General features: G+C 34.2%; 2 protein-coding genes across 3 annotated transcripts; one reads left to right on the top strand and one right to left on the bottom strand.

Annotated features, from left to right (window-relative positions):
• Positions 1 to 7,260: 7,260 nt before the first annotated feature.
• On the top strand, positions 7,261 to 8,812 carry LOC141820390 (aquaporin TIP4-4). The gene is made up of 3 exons (XM_074707694.1): positions 7,261 to 7,431; positions 7,550 to 7,794; positions 8,236 to 8,812. Exons 1-3 carry the CDS (start codon positions 7,305 to 7,307, stop codon positions 8,614 to 8,616), a joined length of 753 nt encoding a protein of 250 aa, XP_074563795.1. The 5' UTR covers positions 7,261 to 7,304; the 3' UTR covers positions 8,617 to 8,812.
• On the bottom strand, positions 8,670 to 13,066 carry LOC141820389 (uncharacterized protein At4g37920). 2 transcript variants are annotated; one of them, XM_074707693.1, is made up of 6 exons: positions 12,807 to 13,066; positions 12,123 to 12,484; positions 10,236 to 10,404; positions 9,458 to 9,702; positions 9,125 to 9,312; positions 8,670 to 9,022 (listed from the first exon to the last, which is right to left on the bottom strand). In XM_074707693.1, the coding sequence occupies exons 1-6, from the start codon at positions 12,976 to 12,978 to the stop codon at positions 9,001 to 9,003; spliced, it is 1,158 nt and encodes a 385-aa protein (XP_074563794.1). In that variant the 5' UTR covers positions 12,979 to 13,066; the 3' UTR covers positions 8,670 to 9,000. The 2 variants fall into 2 exon arrangements, with proteins under 2 accessions (XP_074563794.1, XP_074563793.1); XM_074707692.1 differs by having other exon boundaries at positions 8,670 to 9,030.
• Between the last annotated feature and the right edge of the window lie 66 nt (positions 13,067 to 13,132).

A 13,132-nucleotide genomic window follows, 5' to 3' on the forward strand; every position in this document is an offset into this window, starting at 1 on the left:
TCCTCATGCAAACATTTATCATCATACTATATGCTACAGAGTTCTTAAACTTTGATGCTTCCTAGCACATTTATACTTCAACTAGAGTTATTGTTTTCTACTAGTATGCTTCTTTTTCTAAAGTAAAAGAAAATTCCATATGTTGGCAGATTGGATGGATGCTTTTTTAGAACATTGCTTCTGATATATTTTCAATTATGCTGGCACATCATGGCAGCTACTGTTTCCTTTACATGCTTCAGATATATTTATGCTGATTCTTCCTTGAACAGCAGCTGTCAGATCATATAAAATGTTGCATGTTTTTAGCTGAAGCTTCTAAAAGAAACAGCAGATAAATTTGAACACAGATGAGCACCAAGGAGACACTCAACACTGCTCTTACTTTATAGCTTCTAATTATTATTCATTATTCTAATGATTCCTCCTGAACAAGCCTGGGAATATATGAAATGCCCCAAAACCACAAAATCATGAACAAGCTTGAATTGGACTCATGTGTCTTATTAGTTTCTTCCATGTACAACCACAAACAAATAGATCAAGAATCCCAGTTATGGCCAATTTGGATAAACATATTTTAGCTTGAACTGGACCTATTGTTATATTAGATGTGATCTGACGTTGTTACTTAATTTCTTCCACATATTTATGTTATTTTTGCTCCTTGAACATTCCTTGTTAGATCATAGAAACTATCGCAAAACCGTACTAACACAGATGAACCCCATTCTTGATACACTCACTAGTGCTGTTACTATCTTCCATGTAATTTTGTCCCTGGATTACTTTTGAGATATAGAAAAGGCTAACATTTTCAATCTCAAGGCTGCAGATCAACCAAACACATGAACACAATTCATCCACCCACTACTGCTGTTTCTTTCCTCCATGTAATATGTTATTATATAGCTTAAAACTATGCTGTCTTCCTTGAACGCCACTTTTGTCACTTCAGTAAGACATCTGCAAGCTTCAGTCATTTCTTTCCTTTATCTGAAGCTTCTAAAAAAAGCTGCAGATTAACCAAAACACAGCTGAATGCCATTGATGCTCTCCAATGCATCAGAGAAGAAAAGCAAAAGATGATCCATCATCCACCATGACTGATGTCGATCAGTAAAATTGGGTAGCAATTCATGGAAGACTCTCAGAGCAGTGGATGCTGATATATAGGAAAGTGATGTGGGGCAGTGACATAAGGCATGGTGCAATGAATAGGGCCCCAATGTGGCATGGAGATTGGTGGTGGGTGATGGAACACCCCTTTGTTTAATTAAAAGAGTGGCCATAAGGTGACTGATAGAATGCAGCATCCTGTCCCAGAAGCTGTTTGGTTGACCCCCTTGAGTTGATTTCATATACTCAAACATGATGAACTCAGTTTTTTGAACCTGCAACTACTATTTACGTGGACTTTTGAGGTTCCTGAAGCATTCAATCATTGTGTTCGTAGGTAAGTAAATGTTCATCAATTGCTTAGCAATATAATACCTAGCTATGATTCCAATTGAGGTACAGTATGATGGATGGCACAAATATATTAGCTACCTGAAGATTTCAAGAGGAGAAAAGTAATCACACTCAAAAAGTACAATGGTTATTCCTCACAAAAGAAGACTTCAATGGTCTTGGCTGGCATTTTCCACTTTATATAAAGGCTATCAATTACTTTTGCTCAAAAGTGATTGATGGATCTACATTGTTTAAACAGGTAATGTTTCACTATGAATGCCTTCTTAAAGTTTTAAAAGTCAATATATTACACTATCGAGGTTCTAAAAGTTCATATATGTTCTTGATTGGTATTTTCCTCTACTATATTGTTCATCAAGTACTTCATCTAAATTTGGTGGGCTTACACTAGTTAAATATAAATAATGCTAATTGGGGTGAAGTTAATAATTTTAAGGGATGAACCATTGTTAGTGAGCTGACTAAAATCACAGAATCACAGAGAAGTAGGAGAAGGGAGCTTTACTAGTATAACAGAAGCTCATAATTTTAATTTTTACAAACACATTTTTTTCCCTATAATGTTAGAGTGAACTACAATACAATATATTATAAGATAAAAATGCTAGCGATTGATATAGGGGAGGAGGAAGGCATTGTTATAACTTACAACAGTGTTGCAATGATGTTATTGGTGTGAGTGGTCGGATGATCGGTGTAGTATGAGGAAGTGAATAGCCTACTTCGTTGTGCAAGTTAAGTTATTAATCTAAAATAAATTATGCAATAAAATATAAAAATATAACATAGGCAACTTTTAGATTCTCATTTCATGGCCTATAATCCTTTAATTGATCGTTCTCGGAATTTTCTATATTTTTGCATACAAGAGAGTTACAACATAGGTATTAAAGCTTACAATAAAGTTTGAAGAAATAGCAAAATATTGGTGTTTGAGAATGATTCTGTTGTTATATTGCAGCCTTTGAAACCTATGAAATAGTCTCTTCCTTGAAATGCATGTTATGTTAGTGTTCATCAATCGATTGGTCTAATCAATCCAGTAGATCACAATCGTTTCTTTTGATGACTTCTTTATTCAAATTTCACTAGTTGATTGGACATAGGTACCAGACGAATAGTCTCCAAAGAGGCTCCATTTGTTTGGTATTTGATTTGAATACCCAATTAATTCAACCATCAACCGATCGAATAACTACTTCAATTGACTACTGGTATGGGAATTATAGTTAATTTAATGATCGAGTCCGTCTAGATTAAATGTTACCCTCACCCTTTAAGTTTACATACAAGTTTAGTTTTATCACGCTTTTGAGATTTTTTTTTTTCGTTAAGCTATTCATTCTTTAGATGTACCAAGAACTGGACTCGCTATACATGTCAAGATGAGCCACTTGATCCAACTAGTTTAAACTATTGGCGCGACCAATTGAATCAATTGGTTTGCTTGACTTGCCCAAATCACTCAGACCTGATTGGTTTGCCCAAATTAAAGCAAAGTACTAAGGGTGGACTAGGAATTATTGATAAACTAATATGGATATGTAGATTGGTGAAACTTTGACTTTTATTTTTATTTTTAAAATAAATTCTTTTAAAAGAAATTATATTTTTAAAATTTCCTATTGGCGTAATTTTTTTATAGCACCAAAAAAATATATATAAATAATAGAATATTGTTATGAAATATATTTTTCACCAAACAAAGGGGAGTAGTATTGGAGTGAGTAAAATTTAAATTATATTGAAATAATCAAATTTTAAAGTTTGGTTTGATTATTTTAAATTTTTTATTCTTTCGATTTGTTCAGTTTGATATCAATTTTAAAATTTTCAAATTTGATTAACCCGATTAAATCAAATCGGCATCAAGATTGTTGCACTTGAATCGGATAGTGATTATTGTGCAACTTCACTGATGACTGATAATGAAAGTTACCGGTAGACTCGATTACTTAATAATAATCGATTGATGTTGATGATGTAGTATTAATTGACTATTAAAAAGTTTAATTAATTTGATAATCAATCAAATTAACTAATTTTATATCAGTTTAATTTATTTGAATTTAATGATAAAATTAAATCGATTTTATTTATTAAAATAATTTAATTGCGATTTATTCGATTCGATTGATATCACCTTAATCCTAGAGCTGTCAATGCCACTAACTTTATTAGGCTAAGCGTCGAAGTCCATGATCTGCATTTGGGGCCCTCTATGTAGCCGTACAATGACATTAGAACTTGAAAGGTGCTCGCATTAGCTAGAGTTTTTGCTATTAGGACACTGGTGTCGTCGTGCTACTTGTTAGTCGCAATCGCAATGATAGTCCATGCGACAATAGCCATATGCCTATGGTACTAGACATGAATGGATCCACAAATCTAAATCTAAATCTATGATACTAGACAGGAACACGGATTCAGAAATTATAGATGTGTTGAACTTTGAACGTGAAAGGGATGAATTAAACATCAAAATAAAATGAATAAATAAATATTAATTTTTTTAATGCTAAATTATAGATTATAATATATATATATATATATATATAACTGGGTTACAATTTAGGATAGTTGCATCTTAGATTAGATCCGTCTATGGGAGATGCCTTTAGTCATTCAAGGGATCTTAAATTTCATCGGAGATCAACCTTGAACAAGATAGTTGTGGCATTAGTTACTTGAAAGAATGCACCATAAATAGTTATGTATGATAGGGGGGTTTTTATCATAGAATGTTATCATCATTATATCATTTAATACCATATTTAATGACAATTTAAAATTTAATATTATCATTAATATTTGTAATCATAAAACATATATAGGTAAATAAATTACCACTGAAGTAAACAAGGAGCTAAATGAGATGTTTCAATTTTACAAAGTGAATAATTAATGTGTCTATCTAGGAGAAAAGAGGAGAATACTTTCTCATGATTTTCTTCGTTTATCTTCTTAATTTATCTTCTAAATTTATCATGATTTAGTCATGAAGCTCTTCATGGCTTGCGAGTTGCATGCAACTATGTAATTTGTGTATATTTTTTTTTAGTTTTTTATTTAACAAAAAACATAGGCATGATTGATGATGATATTATGTAGTGTAGTTCTTGGAGGTGTTACCTAGGGTTGTGTCTACATCAACAAGTCAACCAGACAAAGTATATAGTTAAATACTTTCACATGAACAGCAAGTCAAAATGAGTTGTCTCTTATCTGTTAGTCGAGGTTTTCTTTTTATTTTCTTTTTTTTTTAAAAAAAAGATAATTGTTGCTGTCTTGCATGTGAAATCAAGCTTACACTATTCTTTATTATTTGTTAATTAATAAATTGATCTCATTACATGTGGCAAAGGTGAGAAATAAAATAAAATAAAAATATATGAAAGTTGACTCCATAATTTAAGGGCCTACTCCATCATCTTACTATGCTACTGGCTACAATCATAGAAACTAGAATATGATATCCACTCGTTAGCTCCGATGGTGATAGACGATGATGATAATATGACTCATATACATTAAGTATATATATTTTAAATTGTGCCATGCTGTCAACGAGTTGCCTCCAAGGGGATGATACGATGGTTAAATCAGTTAATAATAGATCAGACATTTAAATTTTGAAACTCAACTACAATGAATTTATAAGACTTTTTTCTCAAATGGATAGTATATTTGAGAACGTCGATTGTTAGATTGGGTAGCCTTATGCTTCTCTAATTTATTTGATGATTGATGAAATTTTTATGAAATAAACTATAAAATTAGTCGTGTCTAAAGCTTGAATATCTAATGCTAATTAAAAATATATAAATAAATAAATTATACATGCTTCCTCGGGTTGGCAACGAGTATGATTAGTGTCTATAATCTATAATCTAGCATGAGGAGTTAAAATGACTATATGAAATTGAAAATTAATGTATGAAAATTTAATATTTTTTAAAATTTTATTTATATTTTACTTGATAATTTTAGTAACTGAAAATTATTAAATTATTTTTAAAAAATTTTAAAAATATATAGGGGTGTAATAATGCATGAAGGCATGCTTTGTTTATAAATTCAACTTTTTCTTGTCTTCTCCTCAAGCAATCCTGATGGTTTCTCAATGCGCTTGTTTCAATAAAAAAAACTAAATATAATTATTTTAAAGGAAGAAAATAGATAAAGCAATAGCATAGATATTAGTTTATTTAGTCTATACAATATTACTTTGTTCGCCTCCTCGATACTGTGTTGGTAAGGACAGGACGGTTAACTCATGCAATTTGTCGATTCTGTCACGAGGCATATCGTACTTCGATAGTGTTCGAATTATTAATGATATTGGATCGTAATATTAGAATCCGTTTATGTTTCTAGATTTATCCAATAAACGAATTAACAAAAAAATCATCCACCGCCCAAAATAGTTGAGCTGAAAGTTTGGATAATTAAATTAAAACATAATAATAAATTTTCATAATAAAAAAATTATATTTATATATATATATATATATATATATATATATATATATAAGCAATCAAATACTTTTGGGTGCTTGTAATAGTCGGATATTATTCCAATTTGCTAGTAAGCATGACAACCCTATAAACCTCAAAATTAAATTTTTTAAAAAAAAACAGAAATTTAATCGGGGTTGTTGTAAATATTGCACATTTGACCTAAATTAAAGATGATGAACAAATTAGAAAAAAAGATAATCCATCTCTAAGAATAATCAAGCAGAAAATTTGAATAGCTAGATTAAAAAATAATAATAAATTTTTATATATATATATATCAACGAGCACTCAAACACTTTGGGTTGCTTGTAATAATTGGATATTATTCCAATTTGCTAGTAATCATGACTACCCTATAAACCTCAAAATTAGGTTTAAAAAAAAACATAAATTTAATCAGGGTTGGTGTAATAGTGCTTATTTGACCATAATTTTTATTAAGAGGTTTAAGGATTTATAGAGCTTTAATCACTTTTGACAAAAAAAAATTGACTGAATGCTATTCTAGTAGATTACTAATTGAAAAATAAATCAATTATTTAATTACTAATTAACCACTTAGTAATTATTTTTAATTGCCAACGGTTAATGGCCAAAATTAATAAATTTGATTACTAAAGAGTAGTAGATGATCAAAGTTATTAATTGTTTAGGAAATAAAAGGAGTTGGCTGCCAAAATTATTCATTATTTAAAATAAATATAATTATTAATTATTTGACAATGGAAGGTCACACTGTAATTCATTTATTTTCTTTTTAATTAACAATAAATTATTAAATAAATCAATTATTTAATTCCAAATGTACGTTATTTTTTCAATTAGCGAAGAAGTTGAATTATTAATTTAATAATATATGGATTAATTACATTCTTAATAAGAATATATATATATATATTAAGGCATTAAATTGGTTAATCGATAACTTCAAAAAGCGTAAATTCATATAATGTGAAAATAATTATATTCTTAGTGGTTCTTTATTCAAATAATTAATTTAGCCAACTAGAATAATATTCAACCGACGATTAATTATAAGTATTTGATGAGTAATAGCCGATTCAAATTAATGACCGAGCAAAGAAAGATGGATATAGAAATATTTTTAAAAATACCTTTTAAATATTTAATAAAGTTGGAATATTTTTAATTAAAAAAATTAATGCTATATCGTTTTTCCTGCATTTTATGTGCTCTCATTAATTGAGAACTCACGTGATTAATGAATGAGTTGTCTCCTCTATAAAAAAAGGGCGACGCTGAAAGCTGAAGGCAGAGCAAGAGCACTCGCCACAAACACATCAACAATGGCGAAGATCGCGTTGGGAGACCACCGGGAGGCGGCGGAGCCCGGTTGCATCCGGGCCGTCCTCGCCGAACTCATCCTCACCTTCCTCTTCGTCTTCGCCGGCGTCGGCTCCGCCATGGCCGCTGGTGAACTCACCAACCACCACTCCCTTTCCTTCCCCTGTTCCCCCTCTTCCGTCCAATGCCCCTGCTTCATTATTTGAAGTACGCGTGGCGTGAATGATTAACTGTTGCATGCGTGCAGAGAAGATGGTGGGCGGGGACTCGATCATGGGGCTGACGGCGGTGGCGGTGGCGCACGCGCTGGTGGTGGCGGTGATGATCTCGGCCGGGCTGCACATCTCCGGCGGCCACCTGAACCCGGCGGTGACGCTGGGGCTGGCCGTGGGTGGAAACATCAGCGTCGTGCGTTCGGTGCTCTACGTGGTGGCGCAGCTGCTTGCCTCCGCCGCCGCCTGCTTCCTCCTCAAGTACCTCACCGGCGGACTGGTAATCATTTCTCACATTTTACTTTTTACCCTAAAAGTTAAGATTATAACACTATGGTACAATTTCATAATTTATTAGCATTTTACTCCCCACGATTCTATAAGTTATACAAATGCCCTTTATGAGTTATTATTTCATTACATATAACTTTCTAATGCAACATTAAAACATATTTAAATATACAAAAGCTTTGGTTGTACTATATTGCATTATTTTACAAATTTCTTTAATATATCTTTTGCATCATTTTACTTTACATTATTTATAAATAAGTCAACTATTGCATCATATTTTTAAACCCTTTCAATATTATCATTATAAATTTGAATATTTAACCTTTGACACAAAATTCTCTAAAGTATTCGACCAAATAATTATTAGATTTAATATATAAATCAATAAACTGCATTTTGACTGACATAATTCGACTGATGAAATCAGGACACTCCAGTGCATACTCTAGCAGTTGGGATGGGCTCTCTACAGGGAGTGATCATGGAGATCGTCCTCACTTTCTCTCTTCTCTTCACGGTCTACGCCACCATTGTGGATCCTAAGAAGCTCATCCCTCCTGGACTCGGACCCTTGTTGGTGGGTCTCGTGGTTGGGGCCAACATCCTCGCCGGTGGCCCATTCTCCAGTGCATCAATGAACCCGGCTAGATCGTTCGGACCAGCCTTGGCCTCCTGGAACTGGACCGACCATTGGGTCTATTGGGTCGGACCGCTCGTCGGAGGAGCCCTCGCCGGGCTGATCTACGATCAAGTGTTCCTGGTGAGGCCAACACATGTGGCCCTCCCCAGAGAGGACGTGGACTTCTGAAGAGCTAATTAACTATGGCTGTAGCTTCTTTGTTTGTCTAATAATGAGGTCATGAATGTTTGAGCTTAAGCTAGTAATTTAAACAAACAGGTTGATGCCTGGCCTACATGTAAGCAGGTTGATGTTTGGAAGTATTGGTATTGTCTTCTTGGTTGAAATTGAACATTATCATATAACATGGCTCATACTCCTACAAGTTCTAAACCGGTTGGTCTTTTCAGAATGCAAAGACACTCAGTGTGTTAGGGAGGGAGCTATAGAAACTTATCTTGGACTTCTTTCTTCAACTGCTCTAGCCTCTGAATGATCTTTGGGTTCATCAAGTCCCTTGCTTCCTTTACTAGTGTGCCTTCCCTGCTGAATAGGTAGGCATCCACCACTGTGTTAATCAAACTGTACAATACCTCTGGAGTTCTGCAAGCAATGCACATAGATTCAATCAAAAAATTTACTCGATAAAATGGAAATCTGAACAGGAAGAGCAATGGTGTTAGTCGGAAAGACTTACGTGTACAAACAATCGACATTCTCTCCTTCCAATTCATTCCCAGGTGTAAACGCATCTCGAAGAGCAGATAGTCGTTCTTCAGGATCCTCGATTGTGAGGAGATATTTAAGTATCCTGACTTCCTTCGGCATCAGTCTCTGAAGATTACCAGCAGCAGTCTTGTATAGATGATAAAGTATATCCTTTGCCTGGTCGATATTTGAACGACAAATGCAAACATGTGAAAGATCAAAAAAGGGATTCCAATACGCCTCTAATAAAGGGAACTAGCCGTTTAAGAATATAACCTTTGAACTTCTTGTAATTGATTAAAATGATTAGCAATGCTAGTACCTCATCTTTCATCAAATTGGATTCTTTTGCAGCTGACCAAGCTTTCGTGAGCATCAACGTCAAAGCAGAATCAAGTTCTTTTTTCTCAGCTAGATTGTCAATCTTCCTGCAGGCAGCATCTAAAGTCGGCGAATTGAGTATATCATTTAACTTCAGCTCGGCAGTATTGAGGGCCTCAATGCTTTCTGATGCATTGTCATATGATTGTACAGCGGCAATACAAACATTTCCTAGCCTTGCAATCTCTGTTGATCAATTAATTGACCAGAAGCTATATTACACCGAGATCAGAAGATCTACAAGAAAAGACGATAAAAAGGATATCTATAAACACCACCACCATCATCATTTAGCCATTTTGTCCCAACTATTTGAGGTCAGCATGATACTCATCTATAAACAAACCTCTGAATATTCAACTCCAAACAAAGGACAGATACCTTTGCAAGTATACATGTATACTCATTTATTCATATTCAAATACTGGATTAGGAACCTAAATGTTAGAGCCGCATCCTAATCAAATAAATTGGTGGATTAAACAAGAAGTGGTAAAAAAATTACGTGTTCGTCTTAAATTTATATTCAACAACTAACATTGAAGCATTGCAGAAAGAAATGTTATTGCTATAACAATGGCCAAAATACTTGGGACAAATTGGCCAAAAGTATAGAAGGAATGTTGCTAGTGGAGTGAATTTGTCAAGCAATCTGCACAACTCAACTCTAATTAGCAACAAGAGAGTTGGGTTAAGCCTTTCAAATTTGCATTGCTTACCATTTTGTTTTTCTGGGTCGGCATAATAGGATTCTGCTACAGTGTGAAGATGTACAAAGAATTCTTTTGTGAAATCCTTCCGACGCTTAGCAACAATAGAACCTATATTATCTGGTGTCTCTATAATCAATTGAAGAAGCTCTTCATGCCTTTGCACGTCATCATCAACCTGAAATAATTGAACAGGAATAACTGATCAAAGATAAGAAGGCACTAATTCGATCCCAAAGATAGATAGAACAACAAGATATGCTAGTCCCAACCATTTTAGGGTCAACTATATGAATCTTATCCTCCATTGAACTCGCATATACTATATCACTAGCAACATCTCTATAATCACTATCATCGTCAACCTGCCTTTGTCTCAACTATTTGCATCAGATACATGGATGGTTGTCCTGACATTGAGCTCGGAATCTCACTAGTAATATTCAAATCATTAAATCACTTTTAATTACATTAACCAGAATCTCTTGCATTATCTCTTAACCATTTACACGGAATTCTAGTTGAGTCAGCTTCTCTGACCATAGAATATATTAGTTAGCTTAAATATATTTATGTTATACTTCTTTCACTTTTTGGAACTACACAATTTTTCCTGAATATATTTTTAAATATATCTTTAATCACTTGATACTTAAGCATTCCTAGGCATTGCTTAGCCTTATGAGATTAAGGGGAAAAATAATTCTCTTATTACTCTGTCCTTCCACCTTAGTCCCAACATCACCAGAGCTGGAGGACTAAATTTGGTACCATGTACGAGCCCAAGAGAGCCTCAATCCAACAGCAAGGCATTTAGGTGAAGGACCCTTGATATTTATGCCTGTTCAAGGAGTCAAATATGTGAGACTAAAATGAGGAGGTTAGCACTTATTATACCCTCAATACTACAAACATCCATTTGAGTGCTCTCGTTGCATCACTTTTTTTTCTGCCAGTTTCCTTTTCTGACTACCCTATAATTTGACCTCTGAAAATAAAACTCATCTTTTACCCACTCCGTAATCGTGTCAAATACTAACATTTAGACACCAACGCTCCTGGTGGACAAGATATCACTATTGACCATATACAAAAGATTTTCGAAATAACGTATCAAGATCCACAACAATGTCAGATATTCTATTTGAGTCCAAGTAACATAGACTTGGACTCATAAAGTATAGCTGATTATACCATAATCTTACAAATTTTCCTTTTACCCTAATGAATACACCACAATAATCCACAAGAATCTAGAAACTCATCTTCATTCCAATAATCTACTATATCATAATTATGATATCTTCATCATCCAAATATTTAGACTCTTTATTTCCCCTTCATAACCATGATGAACACTGACATTACCCTATTGATCACTTGTAAACAAAATTAAGAAAAAATTGTGTCAAACACTTGGATGCACAGTCTACACCCATGTTGGATAAGTGGTAAGCGAATCAAACCAACATAATTCCATCAACATCTTTTTGAACAAAAAAATACAATATATCTAAAATTCTAATAGAAATTTTGTGTGCCTCCAATTTAATACTTTCCTAATATCTTTTCTTACTCTCGAACTACATTTCATTGCTTATTCTATTTAAATGCTAATCAATTAGTATATTAGTGCCTACAAGTAGAAAACACAAAAAGATCTGTGTTGATTATGATCCCAAACAATAGATGGACTACAGAAAACATTCATCACTATAATACACCAAGGTAACTGTCAAACAAGTGATCATATTTGAAAAATGAGTTAACACTATTGTGAGCGCTACCCATCAAGGTTATTCTAGAACCTAAAGAGCATTCAGAAGAACTTGGAGAATCATACGAGCAGACTTGATAATGCAAAAAGAGTATTCAAAAGAAAAAGTGCAAAAAAACCTCTTTCAATTTTCTACTCAATCGAAGAAGCTTGTGCTTCCTCCCTGGATCACTCTCACTATCTGCTCTTTCCTGACAACGCTTGTAAAAATGTGGCCGGATATTACTCCATTCCCTGCTAAAAGCTAGCAATCTTCTCCAATCGGTTGTTGTAGGTTTATCAACAAGGAACACTCCAATTAGTTTATCACAAACTTTAACCATCTTAGAATCACTGATTTTTCCTGGGTCACTGCCATCATTTTTATCTCCCTTGTCATCTTTTGATTGCTCTTCACACAAGCTTGTATTCTCAGACTCTGTAAGATTTGATGAAACCTTTTCAGTAATGCTACTTGGCACTGCTGTCATGTCACCGAGTGCTGCAAAGAAAACAGCAATATCATGAGCACTTTGGTAGAAACAACAATGTAGAGACGGCCAGATAGACACCCCAAGTCTAACTAGTTCGAACTAATGCCGAAGAGATGATTTGAAGAGTATAGTCAGTTCCAAATGCTTCCTAAAGCACAATAACTACAGATAAATCTTATACCAACCACTCAACTGATCTGCAATAGTGAATTGTTCAGATATGTAATAAACGGACAAGAAAAAGCAAATTTTTTTTTCACGAGCAGCATAATTTACGCTTCAAAACAACCAACAAAAAGAAGGGAAACTGATCTGAACTAGTCGAGTTACCTCTAATTGTAAAGGAAGAAAACAAGATTCCTCTCCGACGATCCGATTGGATGGGAAGAATCCTCACAGATACTGTGACACGCGAAAAGACCGGAGCGGCAGTCGAACTCCGTGACGAACAAGAGCCGATACAAAGAGGCAGGGACGGCTGGAGAACGAAGGGAGAAACCATCTCTGCGATTCTATCAATCGTTAGGGTTTCTGGGCTCGCAGATCACCGCGCGAGAAACCTCAAGAGCCAACAAGACGCCGCGACGAAGGCATCGTAACGACGCTACTTGCGATATTGCTTGTAGCGTATGGAGTGATATACCGGTGGACGTTAC

Source organism: Curcuma longa, unplaced genomic scaffold, assembly GCF_044706935.1.
Source record: "Curcuma longa cultivar G26 ecotype Majalengka, Jawa Barat unplaced genomic scaffold, ITB_CL_G26_1.1 utg3290_np1212_1714210_RagTag, whole genome shotgun sequence".
In the NCBI taxonomy this organism is placed as follows: domain Eukaryota; kingdom Viridiplantae; phylum Streptophyta; class Magnoliopsida; order Zingiberales; family Zingiberaceae; genus Curcuma; species Curcuma longa.